Below are 22,760 nucleotides of genomic sequence, written 5' to 3'. Positions count from 1 at the left end.
TGGGGATAAGGATTGTCTAACCTAGTGATTTTTAAACTTTTTATTTTCAAATAGATTAGCTTCAGTTTCTCTGAGGTCCGTCCATATTACAATGTGTTCCAACCCATGTTCCATCATTTGCACTCAATACAGAAAGTGTTGATCAGATTGATTCGATTTTGCTGCCTCCATTATCCACTCAGGAGAAATTCAGTTTAGTGGCTGAATTATCTTCATGGAAATAAAAGAATTCTTGATAAGATACAAAGTTCATGGGTTCCTTAGAATACATTTTGAAACCAACATTAATTTACTGTTTTGGCTTGTTTTAATAGCAAAGGAAAAGTGACATTAATTCGTAAGTGCATTATTCTTCAGCATATTATGAGTTGCTTTCCATTTCATATCAAATGTTCAGCAGAATTAGGCACAAATAACTAGCTGCTGAACAGTTTATTTATAATTTAACATTTATCTTTACCTTGTATTTATAGTTCATTTATTTTTTGGAGGGGGCTCACACATATTATAAGAATCACTGAAAAAAAATGTGAGATGGATGTTGCCTCAAATACATATTTAAAAGTTAAATATGGAAACATTTATTGTAGTCTTATGACATAGAATATTTATTTTCTAGGTCAATGATGGCGAACCTTTTTTGGCTCGTGTGCCACAAGTGGGGGGAGCGCAGGGGGGTCGAGTGCGGGCGTGCCGCACCCATAATGCAATGCATGACCCCCCCCAGTGCGCATGCACGCACAACGCGCAACCCCCATTTTTACATGTTTTTTTTGCCCTCCCCAGGCTCCAGGGGCTTTATAGGAGCCTGGGGAGGGCGAAAAGAGCCTCCCCCGACCCCCCGGAGGCCCTCCGGAGGCTTCAGGGACTGTCCGGAGGCTTGCCTGAAGCCTTCGGAGCGCTTAAAACTGCCCTCCAAACAAACCAGAAGTGACTTCCGGGTTGCTCGGAGGGTCGTTTTAAGCGCTCCGAAGGCATCAGGGAAGCCTCGGACGGTCCCTGAAGCCTTCGGAACGCTTAAAACGACCCTCCGAGCAACCTGGAAGTCACTTCCGGTTTGCTCGGAGGGTGGTTTTAAGCGTTCCGAAGGCTTCAGGGGCGGTCCCTGAAGCCTCCCGGGGGGGGAGGCTCTTTTCGCCCTCCCCAGGCTCCTATAAAGCCTCTGGAGCCTGGAGAAGGCAAAAAATAGCTTTTAAAAAGGTGAACTCGGCTGGCCAGCGCGCGCATGCGCGCTGGCCACCTGACAGGACAGCGCCTCGCGTGCCCTGACAAATGGCTCCGCGTGCCACTTGTGGCACGCGTGCCATAGGTTCGCCATCACGGTTCTAGGTCATAAAAACTACACAAAAGTGTCACATTTTAGATGTTGCTCAAGGCAAGATTTACTGTAGCCAGAAACAGCTATTTCCTGGTTTGATTATATTTTTGAATTTTTCCTTGGGATCAAATCTCACTGGACCACAGTTTTGACACATCTGGTAGGTAGCAGGTCGTATACTATGGTCTAGGGCAGGGCCAATTGCCTCACGCGCTGGCCACGCCCTTGCCTGGTTTAGCGAAGAGGAAAAAAGTCACAATACATGATGATGCTCTGATGACGCGAGTTTGACACCCCTGATCTAGGGTATGGCATACTCCCCCCAACATACCCTAATGCATACAAACTGTATTTGTTCTATTCACTTGAGTAGTTGAAAGATTTTCAACTGTGTCTTCAGCACATTCCTCTCCTTATATGTAACAATAAATGTAAAGGATTCCCTCCCCACCTCCAGCTTCTAGCACAAATTATCCTTCTAGTTATAATCTCCATTTTTCCCCTCTGAATTAATTTAATTTGATCTTATGAGTATTTTTCATTTCCTCTCAATCATAATAACTGGGAAAAATAACTAAACTTCAAACATTTATTTTTCTCATTGTAGCCCAAAATTTCCCAGAGAATTAGACAACTAGCAAAAGGAACCAAATGTCAAATACATCAAATGTATGTTCCATCAAATAAGAACAGTTGTAGTCAGGTATGGCACTTTATATTTTAGAGAAATATTCTCTGATGACTATAAATAACTCTTAAAATATTAACTAGAGAACTAAGAATCCCATATTGGCCATAAAAACAAAAAACACATATCAAAGCAATCCTGACACACTTTATTCTCCTCCAGTTGTTTATAAGAAAATTTTTACACATAACTTCAAATGTGGGAAGCATAGTGTGTGTGTGTGTGTGTGTGTGTGTGTGTGTGTCTGTGTGTGTGTCAGTAACATTTTTTTATAAATTGCGATGACTAAATAAAAGTCTGATAATTTAAAAAACTGTAATATGGAAATACACAATGAGCTGCATTATATACTAACTTGGGGAATATGGAAACAAGTATGCCAGAGGTCCTTTACTACTTAGAATTTTTTTAAAAAATCAATGTTTTCATAAAATCCATCTTCCAGAGGTCAATGCAAATTTCTATTGTTAAGTATATTATCTGATGTTTTTGCAAGCTTTACTTTGTCAAATACATATTTTTGACGCAACATAAAATACATAATGCAAGACACAAGATACAAAAGCTGAAGATTGCTAAGTAGGAAAATTAGGAGAAAAATGTAATTTTTCAGAGTACCAAAATATAATTGCAATTAGCAGAGTGATACTGAAAAAGAGCCAAGAGAGAATCAGAAGCACCAGGCTGATGTTACAATGACCTGCTATTGAGCCATGTTTTAAAAACTGAAGGAGAAGGATAAGAAAATAGGGGAGGGTGAATGGAATTTTTCAGAGCAACATGTGAAACAGAACTTGCATTTCTTTAGGAAAATTAAATGAGATCGTAATGAAATGTACTCTGCTAGGACGAGGAAAGAAAAAAGGATCTTTAAACAGAGTTCTATCATAGTGTCAGCCTGCCAAAGCACCCCTTTTGAGCCTCATAAAATGCAACCATGGAACATTATCTCTAAGTATGACTCTATGAAAGGCTTAAAGCAGAGGAAGCCAAGCATGGCAAAGCACGGAATTTAAATAAAGCACTTGCTACTTACCCTGTAGTTTGCACCATGATCAGCTCACCCTGCCTAATAATTCCAATGCATTGTTTGGGGGGGGAAAAGGGGGGAACTAAATCCTGGGGGAAGGAGGGGGGGAAGCAAGCGGAAAGTCCCAGAAATCCACAGATCTATAAGAACTCTCAAAGTTAAACCCCTGCCCAAGATGCTGGGTAGTCTGTGTGTCTATCTTTAACTTGTAACTGATTTGGTTTCACATTCCGTTGAAGTCCTGCTGGCAAATGCATTTGCACAGTTTACCAATCACAAACAGTCAGATCCACTCCCTTTCGTCTCCTCTCTCCCACCCACCCGTTACTCCACCCTCCCAATTCCTGTCTTTCGGAGAGCCCATGCAGCTCCCTCGCCGCCTCCGTACTTTTAACCTATCTTTGTGAGATGAAAGGAAAGAGTTCACTAATCTTTGCTATCCAAGCATAAATAGATATCATTGTAGTTTTGCAGCCAACAGTAAACTATCTTCCAAACGTGGCTGTCCAGGAAAGGCATGTTCTGCTAGTAACATTCCTGAGAGCCTGCAGCAAACAGAATACAGGAACTATCTTGCCTTTCACTCTGTGCCTAATTCTATAGGTTTACATCTCAGAGCGTAAGTCACCTTAACTCCTGAATGAAAAATTTAACATCCGCTGAATTCAGGGTTAATAAGCCTTAAAATAATATTTACACATGGATCCCCAGCTGCTCAGGAAGAATGGGTTAATAGGTAAATAAATCTATTGGAGGCGAATAAAGCAACATTGAAGAAAAGATACATAGGAATGCAGCCTGGCATAAGGTATAAATCTGCTCCTGATGGAGGTGTCTTGAGATTATCCAACTCTGGGGTTGTTGTTGGGCTCAATTTTTAATTGCAGACCTACAGTAAAGTACAGTACACTTTTTGTTCTTGCTTGGGTTGTGTTTTTGTAGTTCCATTCAGTGTTAGAATTGAAATTGTCTGGTTGTGTCCTCCCAACGTAATGCTCAACTTTTGATGACTCTATGGACAGCTCCCTTTATTTTTCTTCTGCTTCTTCTTTTCCAGACAGCAGTATGGAAATGGGATTGCCATTGTTTTCTTTTGAGATTTTGCCTGGGAATTCCTATAGTTTTTCATCTAATATTAGTACAGTTCGATTCAGCATAGCTTTTTGAGGTCAAAGCTGGCCAGGTATGTTCATATTAAATTAATGAATTGTCATCTGCTATTTTGTAATGGAAGGTCAATACAACATAACCCTCAGAAGCAGCAATTCCTCTGAGTAGGAGTGTGTGTGAGAGAGAATGTGTGCAAAAAAAGGAAAATAGCTATCCTATGATAGCATCTGCAATTTTTTATTATTTAGTTAAAAATAGGAGAATACTAGGTTAATTTATCCAAAACCCTGAATGAATTATATTCCAGCTCATTCACTTTATAATACAGTATATTCCTACAAAAGCAATCCTGGGAGATAGGTGAAACCAAGATGGAAGGATTTACACCAAATCACCTGTTTAGCTTCCTGCCCTGAGACTGAGGTTGACTGGAGCTGAATTTCTATCATTCACTATCTTAATTACAAACTATTTAAATTGGCCATTTATTATAATATTTAAGTTTTCTTTCTAAAAGTCTTATAGGTCATTTACAAAGGGTCATAATTCATTTTTGGGGGATCTGCAGAAGCTTAAACTTTACAGTTATTTGCTCTTATACGTACCGGGTACATATTTTGTTGGCACAGAGACATGAGAAAAGGATTGCCAGCTGACTTCCAGGAAAAAGATAGATGAAATGTGATACTCCTGCCAGATCTATTATTAATGGTTCCTTGCTGATTTGCCTTGTATTAAAGCAATGATTGGCTGAAATCCTGTACACATTTTTCTAGGAGTAATTCCTACTGAATTCAATAAGGCTAGCTTCTGAATAGCTTATGAAGCATGAGTGAAGAACATTGGATTTCCAGATATTACTGAATTAAAATTTCCAACATCCTTTCTATAGGCTAAGGAGCTACTATCATTGATCTAATTTTTCCTAAGCAACTGGAAACCTGTTTTGGACAGAATAACGGAAAAGAACTTGGAGGTCTTCCAGTCTAACCCACTGCTCAGACAGAAATCCTATACCTTTTCAGACAAAAGGTTTCCAATCTTTTCTTAAAAGCTTCCAGTGATTTAGAAATTCTGGAGGCTAATCATTCCACTGATTAATTGTTCTAACTGTCAGGAAATTTCTCCTTAGTTCTAGGTTGCTTCTCTCTTTGATTAGTTTTCGACCACTGCTTCTTGTAATGCCTTTAGGTGCTTTGGAGAATAATTGACCATCTCTTCTTTGTGGCAGCCTTTAGTTATTGGAACACTGCTATCATGTCACCCCTTGTTATTTTAATTCCTGCAACTCTTCTTCATATGTTTTAGCCTCCAGACCCCTAATCATCTTTGTTGCTTTTCTTTGCACTCTTTCTAGAATCTCAAATTTTACATCATGATGACCAAAACTGAATGCATGGTGGTCTTACCAAAGCATTACAAAGTGATATTAACACTTCACATGATCTTGATTTCATCCCTCTGTTAATACAGCCCACATCATCCCTTCTCCAATCATCTGGTAGTTCCCTGGTGCTCCAGGATTTTGAAAGATATGGTTCAGTAGTTTTGAGATCACATCTGACAGTTCCTTCAGAACCTTGGGGTATAATCCATCTGGTCCTGGTGATTTGATTTTTACCCAGTTAAGGTAGTTGTGTCTTCCCTTTCATATTGCTGGAGACTTACACAGGGTCCAACTATGATTCAAGGAGCATTTTTCATTTTTATATCCCTGTTTTATATTTCTCATTCAGCTATATTTGAGACTACCCACTTGATATCTTTTTAGAGCATTTGATAGAGTCACAGGTCACTAGTTGTCAGTTGGTAACTCTAGTAAGTCCGACACTGCAAATACTGCATATATTGCATTAGAATTAGAACATGTTAGAATCACAATAGTTATGAGGCTGGTATAACTCTCTAATTGGTATAATAAATAGCCAGCCATCAAGTTTTAATTCATTAAGATCAAATGCATGCTCAAATATGAATTTTCTTAATGAACATTTTTAAGTAAGATGGGAAACAAGAACCAAGACAGAAAGTAAATCAAATGAATGAAGGTGAATACACCTGTCCTAGGATTATGTTGCAGGATCCAATCTGGATCAGTCACCGGGACCAGAGGTTTTGTCTTCCAAGCTTTTGGAATTGTGCAGGAGTCTATCTTGATGGAACTTCTCTCTAACAGATTGTGTGCTGCTCTGTGTGTGGTGCTATAAATAACACGCACAGAACAGCACACACTCTGCTAGAGAGAAGTTCCCTGAAGATAGGTTCCAGCGCGAGTTTGAAAGCTCGGAAGACAAAACCTCTGGTCTCAGTGACTGATCCAGATTGGATCCGGCTAAATCATATGAATTCTTAAGCTCTTGGAGATGAAACATGCAAAAATATAAATTCACCATCGAAGGAATTTCAATAGAAAGATAATATGGCAGCACATTTTATTTTTATTGAATTCAAACCTTGCAACATTTGCAATTTATTTACTAAACTTAAAAACTGTTTTATTATTAATATTTACAATTGAATTAAAGTCAACATGTTAAATTTATGACAGAGGGTTAACTACCTTCATGCTAGACTCTCTAACGTACATACAATACTTACTACTAACAAGAAAAATATTCAATATATTGCTACTCAATTCGTAATGGAGAGGGCCCTATGCTTCTTAAGTACCTAAGCACCAATTTGTTACTATTTTTTTTTCTCACAGAGAATGGTATTTACGAAGCAGAGCCCTTCTGGCAAGAACTGTTTTTTCCACACTAAGCCTGAGGAGAAACTATTTAAACAACTTAAAGCTTTATATAAAGTATTGGCAGAGAAGGAAATGATTCTTTTCTGAGCTAGTAACTCCTTTCCATGTCACTTCTCATTTCTGCAGTGTATTAAACTTGCTCTCCTCGGTAAGTGACTATGTGAGAGAAGGTTTAATAACAACAGCAAGACAACTCCACTGGTAGTTCATCTGCAGTCTCATACATACAAAGCATATAATTTAGAGACTGCCACAGTTTATTTGTGCTCCATTCCCTGGAAGGACTTATAAGGATAAATTAAAGGCCTTGATGAGAAAGTCAGTCCTTTCTTTTTCCTATATTTCTGTTTCCATTTTTTCCTTCACGAATAAAACGGGGATCTTTCTTTATACTGCTATTACTAATGTCGACAATTATTTCTGGATACAGTCCACAGTTGCTTACATAAATTCCTGCATGAATAACCAAATTTAAAAATGATATTTCCTTTGAATTATAATTTAAAAGCAAAAAATGGCATTTTTCAAGAATAAATGCTATGTGCTATATAAGGAATATATTGGGTCATTTATTTCTCAGTGTATTGCTTGCTTTTCTAGTTTTTTCTAGTTGCAACTCATTATAGGCCGTTATTTAATTAAAACCAGGAACTCTCAAATACACGAGGAAACAAAGCAACACAGAAGGGGCTTATTTGAACACCATTGTTGAAACTGCTGGATGAAAGACTGCTTGGAAATCACATGGAAGCTACTAGGTCCTACTTGAAAGCTAGGAACTCCTCACCCCACCAAAAGAAACAAACAAAAGAATTATAATCTTTCCAGTAAGAACAAAACAGTAACAGAAAACTTCTGTCTCTACCCTTATACAAGTTAAATCCTTTGTTACTCAATGAAAATTCACATAATGATGACTTATCACCATAGAATGAGAAAATAAATGCTAAAGCTTCTGCAAGAAGCAACATCTAACTAATCTTGATCTCAAAAAGATAAGCAGAGTCTGATTAAATCAGTACTATGATGAAAGAGCATCAGAAAATCTCAGGAATGCATACTAGATTGAGAAATTGAAAAAAAAAATGCCAAAAAAGGACAGTTGGCAAGAAAGCTTTGTGGACATGACCCTATATCACCAAGAGCCAAGCTCAATTTGGTGGGGAAAAAAGAAAATGTTAAAATATCACTTTTAAGTCATCCAAAAAAATCACCTTGATGTGTGAGGAGTGGCAAATAAATAAAATGAATGAATGAATAAATAAATGAAAGTCCTCAAGACTAGTATTAGCTTTTATATATCAGTGGCACACAGAGAGAAGTATTTTTAGTCCAAAATGCTTATAGTCAACCATTGCTTCTATTTTTTTTAAATCCACTTACTATTGAAATCCACTTAGTAATGACATTTATCCTATTTGCTACACTTTGTAATAGGAGAAATAAACACCGTGGACTTATCCTAAGAGTTCATCTCTTCTTAGAACTATCAAGTCCAGAAGAGCCTCAACATGTAGTTTCTTCGGACAATCTGCTGAATCATTTCCCTCTCTGATGACTAACTGTAACCTGATAAAAGAGAAAATCACCAGAGAAGAACAATAAGGGATAATTTTGATTACTTCAAAATCCTAAAGTGCCCCTAAGATTGTGACTCCTATTTGCAAATGTGACATAAAATCTTCTTCCGGAAAATAGAGCCAGCAGGGCTCCTAGCCCCCTCAAATATGCAATACTAAAGACTAGTTATAGCGGTGTCCACAGCGGTAGTCATACAAGTCAAGATAACAGCCACAACCATAGCTCTGCCCTTGTTTACATGCCAGAAGTTATTCTGTCACACACAAAACCCTTATCTTACAGAAATGTTGTACTATAAGGCCTATATCCCCAAAATGTTCATGTAAACCTCAGCAAACTCTGTAGGACACACTTCTATTAGTTTGCTCTCTTGTCATTTAAATGGTTTTTTTCCTGCACAAATTACTTACTATGCCCAATCATAAAGCTGATCCTATTCAGCTTTGAACCCCAATAAGATAATACTAAGGAAGTCTCACTTTAATTATATCCTAATTCATGTGAATACTCAAAAAAAAATGTAGCAAGCACACTATCTCAGGTTATATGGCACCAAATCAAATTCCTGAACAGACCAAACATTCATATTTCCACCAAATGATCATTTACCATCTGTGCTTTTTCAATTAGTTCAAGCAAATATTTGTATAACTCACTTGCATTCAGGGATTTTCCAGCATTTTTCCTTAAAGAAATACTGGGCTGTGCTTCCATGGCCACAATTACAAAAGCAGGTTATAATTTTTATTTGTTTGTTTATTTGTTTGTATCCTGTATATCAGGGGTGTCCAAACTTGGGAACTTTAAGACTTGTGGACTTCAACTCCCAGAATTCCCCAGCCAGCCATGCTGGCTGGGGAATTCTGGGAGTTGAAGTCCACAAGTCTTAAAGTTCCCAAGTTTGGACGCCCCTGCTGTATATCTTCCTTCTCCTATTGCCCCCACAACAACAACCTCACGAGGTAAATTCAGCTGAGAAAGAGTGACTGGGCCAAAATCACCCAGCTGGCTTTCATAGCTAAGGCAGAACTAGAACTAGGCTAGAATGGTCTCTCGCTTTCTAGCCCGGTGCCTTAACCACTAGACCAAATTGGCTCTAATAATTTCTTCACAAGATGAATAACTACAATATAAAAGTTTACTGGCGTGGACTCCACATATTACACGTATGAATAATTGTTTCTATTAAAAGTCATTGGGGACTGCAAAACATGTGACTTGCCCCATATAGCTTTATTCAATGGATCGGTTCATATGTAATACAAAATCATGGTTTAACAGTACATAAGCAACTCGTAGTAAGCTTCAGACTCACACACTTTGCTTCTAATTACTTCTCTGCTTTATAGCATTAGATTAAAAGTTGTTGCCAAATAAACTCTAAATTGGAGAAAATACATTTGTTGCAGTTCTACAGTTCTACAAGCTGCAGCCTAGGGCTATGTGGCCTTAGAAGGCTCAAAAAGCAGCTTTCAGAGCTTCTGTAAATGTTAGGAGTCTGGTAGCACCTTTTCCATCTAAAGCATTTTGTTTAAAACCATAACCTGACCAAACTGATGGAAGATGTGGTATCATCTTGAATAAGGTGGATTACATCAAGAAAGCCAAGAAACAGCTCTTGAATACCACATTCTACTAATTTCTCTCCTCATATCCTCCAACATATCAAAGAGAACTATGCAATGTGAAGAAGATAAAGACATATCTGCAAATCAGTGACAGAGCTATGGACACTCTGACTCCTCACTTTGACAATATCTCTGTAGTTCACTAGAACACTTTCTTAACTCTCACTCCCTTACGTCTTTACTGCATTTGAAATTCATTTGTGACATTTTATCATGTGGCCCTATGGAAACAATCTCTTATCAAATTTCAACATGCCTTCAACAACTTCCAGCCCAACATTAACTTCAGCCTATATGTACCCCAAGAATAAGTCCACTTCCTTGATATCACCCTGAAACTGTACAAGGGGCATATAAATATTTCATAATACAGGAAGTCTACTGATTGCTCTTAGAAACCTACATGCTTCCAGCTTCTACCCAAAACACATCACCAAATCTATCATCTATAGCCAGGTATCATCTATACAACTATATTTGTCCTGACCCACCCAAGAGATGCTCAGTTAATGGAATTAAGCCAAATATTTAGGAGACTATACAATCAATCAATTAATTCCACAGAGGTCTTATTAAAAGACAGACCACAGAAACTGAACAACAGGACACTAATGATTAACTCCTACAGCTCATAGTTCAAGCCCCTCAAGCAAGTTACAGACACTATGGGACCTCTGTGGGACAACGACACTGCATTTTCTCAGACATTGGGTAACAGGCCCATACTTATATCTAGATAACCACCAACCAAACGCAGATTCCTACAAGTAATAAGAAACAACAATGCTAACATGAAACCAGATCCTACAACACAGATGCCTACTTTGCTCCCACATATATACTAACAACACCATCAAACACCAATGAATACATGCGTAAGATTAAAAGCAACTTCAATATGATATATGCCATCAGCTGCCAATATCTCTCTAGTTTCTACATAGGACCGGGGTGTCCAAACTTGGAAACTTTAAGACTTGTGGACGTCAACTCCCAGAATTCCCCAGCCAGCTGGCTGGGGAATTCTGGGAGTTGACGTCCACAAGTCTTAAAGTTCCCAAGTTTGGACACCCCTGACATAGGACAAATAGGACGCACTTTGCACAAAAGAATCGTTATGCACATATGACATCAGGACTCAAAACAAGGACAAAGTTACATTCAAGCATTTCAGTCTCACAGGACATTCCATAGCAGACCTCAGTGTGACTGTTTTGGAAAAACAGAATTTTAACTGAATGAAATACTATTGAATGAAATACTATTAAACTCACGTGTTTCAAAAGGTTTCAGACAATTTCAGAAGAGTTTAACAAACTCAATGAGTTTTAATGTGCTACAATAGTTAATTAATAAGCTATTTGTAAACTGTTCAATGTTAACCTGCATAACCAACCTATTTTCCCCACATTTTCTCCCACCCCAATTTAAATCTACTTCAATCTAACCCCTCTATGTTTCTGATGAAATGAGTTGCAGCTCACAAACGCTTACACCTTTCAATAAAATGTGTTAGTCAGAAAATGTGCTATCTGATTTTTTGGGGTAGTAGCTTACCATGCTTCTCTTCCTACAATGTCTCCAAAAGTCACAACTTGTCAGAATTATTAAATACACGAAGAACAGTCATATTCTCCATGATTCATTTTAATTAAGCTTGCATTTAAATTACACCAAAGAATTTGAAAGAAAATACAGTCTTTATTTGGACCTTGTTTCTTTTTCTTTTCCATGTTTTAGACTCCAACTCAAAGGCCAAAAGTGTGCCAAAAGGAATCCTGAGTAGCTCAAAAGAAGCAGTTTTGAATAGTGGCTTCTAACTTCCTTACCTCAGAAAGTTTAGATGAATTAAATTTTCCTGATAATGGTAGGAAATTGTGGCCATATTGTATAGTTTTCTGTTCAATTTTTGAGTTTGTGAAGCTTAAGTCAAGATGAATTACCCTTAACTCTGCACTCAGACTGACCAGTTTTGTGTTAATTGAACTTAGCCTCAATTGAGACTTAGGAATGAATAGTAGTCTCCTTCCTCCATACAGATGGTTGTTAACTCTTCATACTAATTATTTAGATTAAGTGTATATTTAATATAACAATCTATTCCTTTTGAACCACTTTAAGGCATAGATTAATCGGGGAATAATTTAGTAAAACAAAATCTTTTAGAGCATTTGGCCATGCGTTTTTAAGCCTGAGGTGGATAATATGCAATAAGAAAAAGTACAATTTTCCCTATATTTGTTTTATAATGCTCCATTAGATCTGAAGGAACTAGCCTAAGATTTATTCAAAACCTACCTTTAAAGCCATTCCTCCCTTTTCCTGTCATATCAGTACTGCATGTCAGTGGAGATTCTCAGCCATCCAAGTCATAGTTGTCTCAAAAGGTGCTTTTTTAAAAAGGCAACTAACTATTTTTTCCTTAAGAAAGAACAAAATGTTTCATTTCTCATCCAAGAAATTTCATCAGTTGTGATGGTGGGGGATGGGGGATGGAAGAATAGGTACTGACAGTTGGGACAGTTGACACTCCTCAATTGTCAGACCTATCCTTCCATCTCCCTCCCCCTCCACCATTACAACTGATGAAGTTTCTTGGATGAGAAACGAAACGTTTTGTTCTTCCTCCTTAAGGAAAAAAACAATCCAATTGCCTTTTGAAAATAGCACCTTTGGGACAATCAGTACTGAATGTGTAAGCTCTCCACAAGGTTTGGGCAATGCAATTGAAAACTGCTTCTCTTTGTTTAGAAATTATCGCTCTCTATAATAGGCAGCTTATTAAAGATAATGATCTCATCTTAAGATAAAGATGGATGTCATGATTAGCTGCTTCACTCTGTTTTTTAAAAAAAATGCCCACAAAGTTGTCCAAGCACAGTTGCTTATGGCAACAGACTCATAAGTTATATAATGTATTCAGTAAATTCTTCACATTCCATAGTATGCTGTAAACACTGGAAGGAATTAAACCCCTAATTCACAGTAATACTGCATTAGATTAAAAATATGGTTTTAAAATATCCAAATATAAAGAAAGCAAAATAATGGCCTATAAAAAGGTTCAAAAATGATATCAGAAAATTATTGAAAAGTCAAACTACTGCATGTTTGACTTTTATCAGACAGTCTTATATTTTGCAAGGAAGTCAACATGCCATCAGTGTTAGATTTCTTTCTTAGCTGACAGTATCAATATCAACTCTGATTGTAGTTTTAAAGTATTTATATTTACAATCTTGCATTTTTGGAGAACATGTAGATGAAAATATTGCTAGGATATGTAGAGAAACTACAATATCCTACAATAACTGTAGAGATGAATGCGTTGTAACATGTATACAAAAATATGCATTCATGTTTCTTTTTAAGAAAACTTTGGACCAACTTGGCAAAAATTGTCAGACTTTCATGATTTTGTACTTTATAGAAAGTATCCCAAAAATATTTTCAGGCACCTGTTGAAAAAGCCATAAATCCCCAATGCTGGGGAAACCTGCATCCATGAACTAGATAATAAGCATGATTCCTTCTCGGAACAAAGATGGATTGGAGAGTGATCCTATGCATCCATCCAGTTCATACAAATGTTCAATACCTCAGTGAAGTTTTTATACTGCATCACTTCCAGGTTGTGAAATAAGATGGAAGTTAGCTTGGTTCTCTTTCTTTGTGCTATTCCTCACTTGTTGCTAGTTATGGCACAACATAGCTCAAAATCTGTTTTTTTCTGAATATCCTTTATAGCATTATGTTCATCTCATCCAAGCCCATAACCAAAGCAACTTAAAACTGTCATTAGTTGTTCCAGTTTTTAAGAAGTGTTTTCTCTTTTCTCCTGATATGATCTTTGTCCTGGATATGATCTGGTACACATTTCACCAATAATTTGGTGGATGACAATCAAGGGTTGGAATCACCAGCCACTTTAGGCTACTGAAAGCAAATTCCATTCCCTTTGGTCACTGAGAACTGACCTCCATGGCCATTTTGATGTGAACTGTAAGCTAGATTGGATACCTGGTTTTTGCCAAGATATCAAGGTATTCTCCAAAGCAAGACAAGAAGCAATGGATGGAACTACCGATAATCAAGGAGAGAATCAACCAAGAACTAAGGAGAAATTTCCTGACAATTAGAACAATTAATCAGTGGAATGGCTTGCCTTCAGAAGCTGTAGGTGCTCTGGAGGTTTTTAAGAAGACATTGAACAACTATTTGTATGGAATGTTATAGAATTTCCTGCTTGAGCAGGTGGTTGGACTAGAAGACCTCCAAGGTCTCTTGCAACTCTGTTATTCTTATTTGTTTCCTTCATAAGCTATCTAACTCACAAAAGACCTGAGTGATACTTTCCATTGTATTCATCAGGTCTTAAAGTGAGATCTTCTTTGAAAGAGCACTGCATTTGTTCTTTAAATGGGTTTAGTGCTCCTCTAAATGAACACTGCTCCTGAGTAAATTTGCAATTTGCTTGATATGATCTGTTTGCTCACATCTGGATACATTACAGACTTTTTATGACTTCTGCCTAACAAGATGTTAGGAGTGGGTATATATTTTGACTGATTTCCTATTTTTATTTTTAGGACTCAGTAATGAGGGCTACAAGTATCATTCTGGGGCTAGTACAAGTAGTCGTCGACCTAAGACCACAATTGAGCCCAAATATTTTGCTAGGAAGCAACACAATTGTTAACAGAGTTTTGCCCTAGTGGCTCAGTGATTAGAATGCAGCATTGCTGGCAAACTTCGATCCAGTTCAAGGTTGGCTCAGCATTCCAGCTTTTCAAGGTAAAATGAGGACCCAGATTGTTGAGAGCAATATGTTGATATTGTAAATTGTCCAGAGTACTGTAAAGCATTATGGGGTGATATATAAGTCTGCTATTGCTACTGCCCCATTTTACAAACTTTCTTGATATAGTTATTAAGTGAATCACTGCAATTGTTAAGTTAATAATACGGTTGTTAAACGAAAATGCCTACCTCACTAATTTTGCTTGTGAAAAAGTCACAAAAAGTGAGACATGACCCGGGGACACTGCAACCGTCATAAATAAAAATATCTTTTTAAAGTGCTATATATCCTACATTTTAATTACCTATCTGCCTTGACTAATTAATTTAATAATAAGGTGGGATAGAAATAAAATATGTACATCAGGGGTGTCAAAGTCAAACCACAGGGGCCGGATTCAGCCCGCGGAATACTTAAATCTGGCCCGTGGAGCTGCCCTGGAAACAGCGAAGGACTGGCCCGCAGGGCCTCTGTCAGTGGAAATGTAGCTCAGGAGGCCCGCACATGGGTCCTCCCGAGCTCCATTTTTGCTGGCAGAGGATTGCAGGAGGCCGTCGCAGTCAAAAACAGACCCGAAAAGCCCATTTTCTCTGGCAGAGCGCTCGGGCCTCCACAGGCGCCCCCCGACACAAGTGACATTGAGGTGACCATGCCTACCCTGGCCACATCCACTCCAGCCCCCCCCCCCCGAGGTCAAACACAATGCTGATGCGGCCCTCAATGAAATCAAGTTTGACACCCCGATGTACAGTATATACAAAACTGTTCCTAGGTAGAGACCTTAGAATAAATAATTGATCAATCTATCTATGTATCACTGTCTAAGCATGAACATTCCTCCCTTTGCAAAGCCTCTATTACTCCTGGCAATTCCCAGGTAGGATTTGCCTTTATGCTGGAATATAAAATTCTTTTAATGGTATACAACTAACGTAATTTGTTTTAAAAAAAAAACAACTTCTACTTTTATCAGTTAGGGCTTTCTTCAAAGCAAAGGTGCACAGGCGAGATGCTTGGCCCTTTTTCTCCCTGCATTTGGGAAAATAGCAAAAACGTTTCTCTATCACAAGGCTTTGGGACTGCAAGTGATTTCAATGACATTTTAAAAATTGTGTTTTCGCTTCTGATTTTATGGTTACGTTTTCTATTCTACACTTTTTAAAAATGTAAATTGCTTTGATTATTTCCATAAATGAAAAGACAAGGTATACATTTAATAATAAATATTTTTCTTAAAAAATGTTTTTATTGAAGAATCCTTTCAATATAATTGAAATTCAATTAGACTCTCTCTCTCTCTCTCTCTCTCTCTCTCTCTCTCTCTCTCTCTCTCTCTCTCTCTCTCTCACACACACACACACACACACACACACACACACACACACATCCTTTTCCAGATCAGAATACAATGCTTTTCTGTAAGTTGCTGCCATAAAAATACTTCTGACTGTCACCATCATGACTTATGATTCTTTCTTCTACATGCCTTAAATCAGCAGTGGAATGAAAGGTAAAACTGCTTTTTTAAAACATTGGTTTTGATCTTGTGTGGTGGATCTAAGCTATTGAGACACTACAAAGTAAAGGGTAATTTATGGATAGTGCAGAGTCCTGGCCCAGAGCTATGTGACTAACCTCACATATCTTAGAGTGATAAATGTAAAGTAGAAGAGAAAGATTAATTCGGGGTTTAGTTTCCCACAGGCAAAAATATCTGTCCACTTCTCCACGAACCTTAATTATGGAACATATGGATAATATAAAGGTATCTAAAAATCCACATCATTCGTACTCCAGAGGCAGTGAATTAAAAGAATGAAAGGGATGCTGTGACAAAACTGAAACCACGCTGTGGTTTTTGAGGAAGGTTCCACAATTAAACTTACAAAATTGTCTGAAAATAAGCTCAAAATATAGAAATTGGATCGCGGTTGCTGTTAGTATATGTAGTCTATATATCCCAGACTACAGTAAAGGAAAAATTGCATGCAGCTCTCACAGTCAGATTTTCACAAAATAAATTAGTCTTTTGAATTTCCAAACTAAACTTACTTGACATTCCAATTTTGACATACCCATTCTATCAAAAACATGTGTATGGGTGTTCAAAGTGGTAATTTCTAGAAAGTAATCATGAACAGCTTTGAGTCTGGATTTTGCAACCCAGAGCAGAAAGGCCCAGGAGATCTAGGACCATAAAAATACGGAAAATAGAATTTTTACTCAATCAGTGAAAAGCGACAACACATGGCCTAATGCACCCACATATACAATACAGACACAGTATAAGAAGACTGTAAATAATTCAAACCTTCTTAAAATAGGAGGTGAAGTGTTTCACCTTAATCAGTGGAACAGCTTGCCTCCAGAAGTTGTGAATGCCACAACACTGGAAGTCTTTAAGAAGATGTTGAATAGCCATTTGCCTGAAATGGTATAGGGTTTCCTGCCTAGGCAGGGGGTTGAACTAGAAGACCTCCAAGGTCCCTTCCAACTCTACTATTGTATTGTATTGTACCTCCTATTTTAGGTTTTTCACTATGCTGATCAAAGTCAGTTCACTTTGGAACATATCAGAACAAACCCATCACTGAGACGAAGTATTTGCATGATACCACAACAGAGGTCTTATTATATCATCTGCTTCAGCTTCAAATCTACAATATTCCAACTGCGGTGATAAGTAGCAAATAATGTCAGATGCAGCTTTCACCATTAAGGCAGGGGGGTTGGACTAGAAGACCTCCAAGGTCCCTTCCAGCTCTACTATTGTATTGTACCTCCTATTTTAGGTTTTTCACTATGCTGATCAAAGTCAGTTCACTTTGGAACATATCAGAACAAACCCATCACTTTGGAACATATCAGAACAAACCCATCACTGAGACGAAGTATTTGCATGATACCACAACAGAGGTCTTATTATATCATCTGCTTCAGCTTCAAATCTACAATATTCCAACTGCGGTGATAAGTAGCAAATAATGTCAGATGCAGCTTTCACCATTAAAATGCCAAGACAAACACAGTTTACTCATTGAATCAAACAATGTGCAAAATCAATCACAGACAGTACAATTAATATGTTTGTCTTACACTCACATCCGTCCATAAGAGGATATCAGCACAATGTGGAAAATGATAAAATGATTGCTTCTAAGAGCACTCCGGCTGAGTACCAAACCAAGGTTATAAATAAACAGGAGGGCACCTCCTGGGATGTTTGGGAAATTCTAAATTCTGAGGCCTTTCAAAAGTACATTGCTCATCACTCCCTTGGACTTTGGTTAGCAAAATCTGCTTGTAATCTTCCCCTCTGCACAAAAACAGCATGGAGAAGAGTCAATATGCTTGATGGAATGTGGGTCAGGGAGGTAATGCAAGTGTGCCCAGTAGATCAGGAAGAGTACACAGGTGCATGAGAGGAATTGTGTGTGTTGGCTAGGGCATGGTAGGTGCTGCAGGTTGAGAAGCGTGCATCAGGGTGCACAAGAGGAGCCACATGAGTTGGTAAAAACATGTGGAGGCAGCACAAGTCAGGAAGAGTGCATGTGTGCGCACAAGGTGCTGCACAGGTTGGGGTAGGTGCATGGGGAATGACACAGACTGGGAAGAGTATTGGGGGTTCCTCCCTCATCTCCTCATCTTTTAATAATAGTAAATATATTCCTATATGGAGCAAATGTTGGATTAAGTAGCCATTTTGATTTCCATAAGGCTTCCCCTAATTGATCTTCCCTAACAGTGCAATCCTATTACATACAAGAAAAGGTACTACTGAGGAAATAAATATGCACAAGGTTTTCTGGTTACAATGGAACATAAATTCTACTGAACTCATTAGAAATCCAGAGAGGTAGGAATACATTGCACTTCTTTGAAACATATGGCATCATTTGTAAATACACAGGTTCTCCCTTCTTCATCTTAATAGTATCTTTAAATTATATTAATCTAAGATTAGATTAATAATCTATAAGAATTATAATCATTATTCAAGCAAAATGTTATATATGTTGAACATTGTACAAAATAATTTTGTTTGAGCACCTTCTTGATTAATGTAAGAATACAGTAGATAAGGATCTCTGCTGAGAGACTGTGTAAGATACTGGCACATCTATGGAGCATTGCAAGCCAGGCCGCTAAAAAGAAAAGGCTGTGCAGTGAGAATTCATGAGCTCATGTACACAATAACAGCTCTATCAATTTCACATAAGACAGGATCCAATGGTTTGCCTTTCTATCCCTGTTTTACTGTTTTCCATTATTATGTAATGATAATGAGGAATGGCAATAGTATAAAAACTTTGAATTTAACTGCTGTTTCCTCTTACTGTAGTCATATCTTCCAAAGTAAAAACTATAATCCAAGATCCTTGGCATGTTAGAGAGCTATATCTTTTTAAATGGAAGAGACCATAAATGGCTTTTTAACATAACATATAACCTAGATCTATCCAGTGCAACACAGCACAGAAAAGCTTTTTCCCCGCGTACTATTCAAAAATTCTTCTTAACTATTCAAAACCCATCAGGGTCCCAACCATAAACACAGAAGAGAACCTTCTGAAACCAATGCAAAGTAGTATACTGTATGAATATCTACATCACAACAGGGATAGGGAACATATGGTACTCCAAAAGTTGTATCCACAGCAGGCAAGATTAACAGTGAGAGATGCTGGAATTATAGTTCAGCATCTGGAATACCAGACTGACTATCATTTCACAGAATATGCTAGTTTGTAAGGTGTCACCTAACTCCTACATATGCTGCAATAGATCAATGTAGTAGCTGCCATTTGAATTACAGTGTCAGCTTGTCACTTGAAGCCTGACTCTACAGAGTTTGTACTTGCCATTTACCTGTGCAACTAAATCACATGCTACAACAACATATGGCAGCTATTCAAAGATAGTATGTTGGAATTGCTTAGTATGCTCTCTGTACAACACACAAGTCTGTTTCTATGGATTATATAGCAGTATCGTATCATCATCTGCTTCTTTAAATCAGATATTATTATGCTTTTATATAATTGTTCTCCTCCAGAAATATCTTTCATATACTTCAGTACTCACGTCAATGTGCCACTTTTGATATTTTTAGGAGAAATGATTTTAACACATAGATGGAGATTTCAAAAGAATTCTTCTGTTTTGTCCCTTTCTTCTACTATGGATATTTGGAAGTAAAATGAAAAGAGAAATCTTAGCAATGTTCTTCCTTGGGTTCAGTGGAATCTATCCCTAGAATTAGCCAACCTCCATATTTTTCCAAATGACGTTGTATCAGTTGGGGATTGTGCACTAATAGAATGAGTTGTGGTGAGAGGTGAGTGAATTCAAGAGTAAATGACAAAATCCAATCTCTGACATCCCCTTTCTTCTTCTTTTACTCTTTTTGATAAGGACAGATAGTTTTTACTAAGGATCTGAATAAATCACTCATAGAAGATATTTGAAATTAGCTCAAAGTCCCTTGTACTTGCGCTAAGGTACGCACTCTGCCCAACTGTAGCATATAAATTACAATCTAAATATCTAGTGAAAATCCTATACGTTTAAGCAAAGAGGGTGTAATAAATTCATTCACCCTTTTTGTTTTAATTTAACAGGCTATTCACCTTTATCCAATGTTGCTTATGAAGCATTGAATGGCCTGTGACCAAAACATTTAACAAACCTGTTTTTTTTTCCCAACTAAGCCTATCTGAGAATTCTCTTCTGTAGCAGCACATACAGATTTGCTGACATTTTAATACAATTTCAATCTGGCTGCTTATTGAAGTTGGAACACATTTTACTTTTAGCTATATTTGCAAACCGCAATTCTGTGGAAGGATTTATCCCTGCAAAGAGAATTTTGAAGGTTGATAATGTCCACATTTGTTAACTCTTTTGAGTCTGTCACTATGCTACTTAGAGGGAGCAGACTGCTATACAACACAACTGGAAATTGTGTGGGAAAACTATCCCAAACTGTCAGTTGAATATTTGGCAAGATCAACTGAGGATTAAAACAAATGTTTTCCTTAAAAAGGCTAGTAACATTTTTTTTTACCCTTAGAATAGTATCACAGGAGGAAAACTGATAGCCATTACTTAGAATCTTTAAAATTAGACTGTCATTCAAACACACACTTATTAGAAGAATATACAATCCAGTTAAAAGGCTGATTTAGAGTTGGCTGCAATTGCCCATAGCCACTGCCCTATGCCTACACTGTGAATGGGTTGATGGGTAGATATAGGTTAAAGATGGGTTAATGCACACACCTCTCAAATTCCAACTGCGTGATGTGTGGAGGTGCCCATGATGTGCTGGTTGGTTGATCCGACTTCCTGTTCTTTGTTGTTTGAATGACCCCCTAAGTAGAATATTACATTTACAGAAATATAAATTGAATACCTATGCAACTGTCCTGAACGGCAGACTGTATGTGTTCCCTGACATGCAGTGCCAGAAATGTCTGCTCAACCCTTAAGATATAAAAATCAACTGCAATCAGAGTTACTGTAGCAGAAATGCCATAAATTCTTTCCATGTTGAAAACGTATGACTCCTGGGTTGCTATTTTCATTTGATGTAGTAGTAATGTTAGTGTGCTAGGCTCTAAAACATCAAGGGCTTGAGCCTACAGGACATCCATTTGCATGAAATGCACAAAATACTTATTGTAGATAAAGATACAAATATAGATCAATTTCAAATCATAAAGAGCTGAAAGGGAATGTTGAGGTTTTCAGCCTTTTGCTCAATATAAGAATACAACATTTCAAGTCTGTTTAGCATTCACCTGAATATATACAGGAAGAAGAAGCCATGATCTCGTGTGTGTGTGTGTGTGTGTGTGTGTGTGAAAATTATTTACCTCTTCATTTTCCATACCTAAAGAGATAATGCATTTGAAATAAGAGCTTGATTAAAAGCAGATTATACTCTACAATGAGTGGTAATTTTCTTCATAGGGTTCAACTATGTACAGGAACATCCCACCACTTATTCCCTGATCTCTAGCAGGTTACACCCACTTTTCAAAGAGATAGTTTCAACTCTATGAACATCTGTTTTCTCATCAAGTTCCTAGGATTTTTTTCAGACCAAGATATCCGAGTAATCAAGAACTAGTACCTTTTCTTTTTTAGCACCATGGCTTTTCTGCTTCTTCTACAAAATTGATGATGTATTAAAACAAAAGCACATCTAGTTGTGCCACAGTAATTGACAATTCACCAACATCAAAAGGTGTGGTTTTCCAGCTTCAGTTAATGATTTCATCATCAGACCAGTTGCAAATATTGATTTGCACCACAGTTTTGATAACCTTATCTGCCTTTTGATTTCTAGACTTGCCAACTTCCACACCCTCTTCTTCTGTTTTCTCCTTCACTTCCTGGAGTTGCTGAGATATTCCCCGAGCGTGCAGTTACATCATGAAGCAAACTCTGACCTTATGTACTTGCATTCTGACATCTGGCAATTTCAGACTTGCAAGACTATGTTAATGTAACCTGAAATTGAAAGTTGAAATCTCCCTTTTTATTGCTTGATAGGTTAGGACAGATCCTTCCTAAGTTTCTTTCTATTATTCAGCTAAGGGGTCCTCCCCCTTTTATCTGATCACCCCCTAAGCAGCATCTCTTCCCGTCATTTCCCAAAGTCATTCTGACATAATATCAAATTGCTCTTAGAGAAGGAGCTTTGAGGGGTTTTCTTTTTGCTTTTGTTGTATTGTTTTATTTTTTTTCTTCATGCTCTTTTTAAAAATGTTTTATTCACTAAGTAAATAAAAACAAACAACTAACAAATTTATAAACTACGGCAGAAATGGCATCCAGGCCCTTT

At 37.5% G+C, this 22,760-nt stretch overlaps 1 protein-coding gene across 9 annotated transcripts in view; it reads right to left on the bottom strand.

Annotated features, from left to right (window-relative positions):
* The window catches only part of DTNA (dystrobrevin alpha), a 170,368-nt gene that overhangs the window by 126,413 nt on the left and 21,195 nt on the right, over window positions 1–22,760 (bottom strand). For 3 of the 9 annotated variants that reach the window (XM_081950306.1, XM_081950309.1, XM_081950312.1), the window contains exon 1: window positions 3,043–3,233. The exons of 1 other annotated variant lie outside the window; for it this stretch is intronic. In XM_081950306.1, coding sequence (XP_081806432.1) covers window positions 3,043–3,059 — 17 coding nt within the window. In that variant the 5' untranslated portion in view covers window positions 3,060–3,233. Of the gene's footprint in view, window positions 1–3,042; window positions 3,234–22,760 lie in introns of those variants that run through there. 5 more of the 9 variants (XM_081950307.1, XM_081950308.1, XM_081950311.1 and 2 more) reach the window with 3 other exon arrangements.

Source organism: Natrix helvetica (genome assembly GCF_964273705.1).
Source record: "Natrix helvetica genome assembly, chromosome: 4".
Classification (NCBI taxonomy): Eukaryota; Metazoa; Chordata; class Lepidosauria; order Squamata; family Natricidae; genus Natrix; species Natrix helvetica.
The sequence above is the reverse complement of the archived record's forward strand: the minus strand, read 5'-3'. Positions and strand labels throughout refer to the sequence as shown.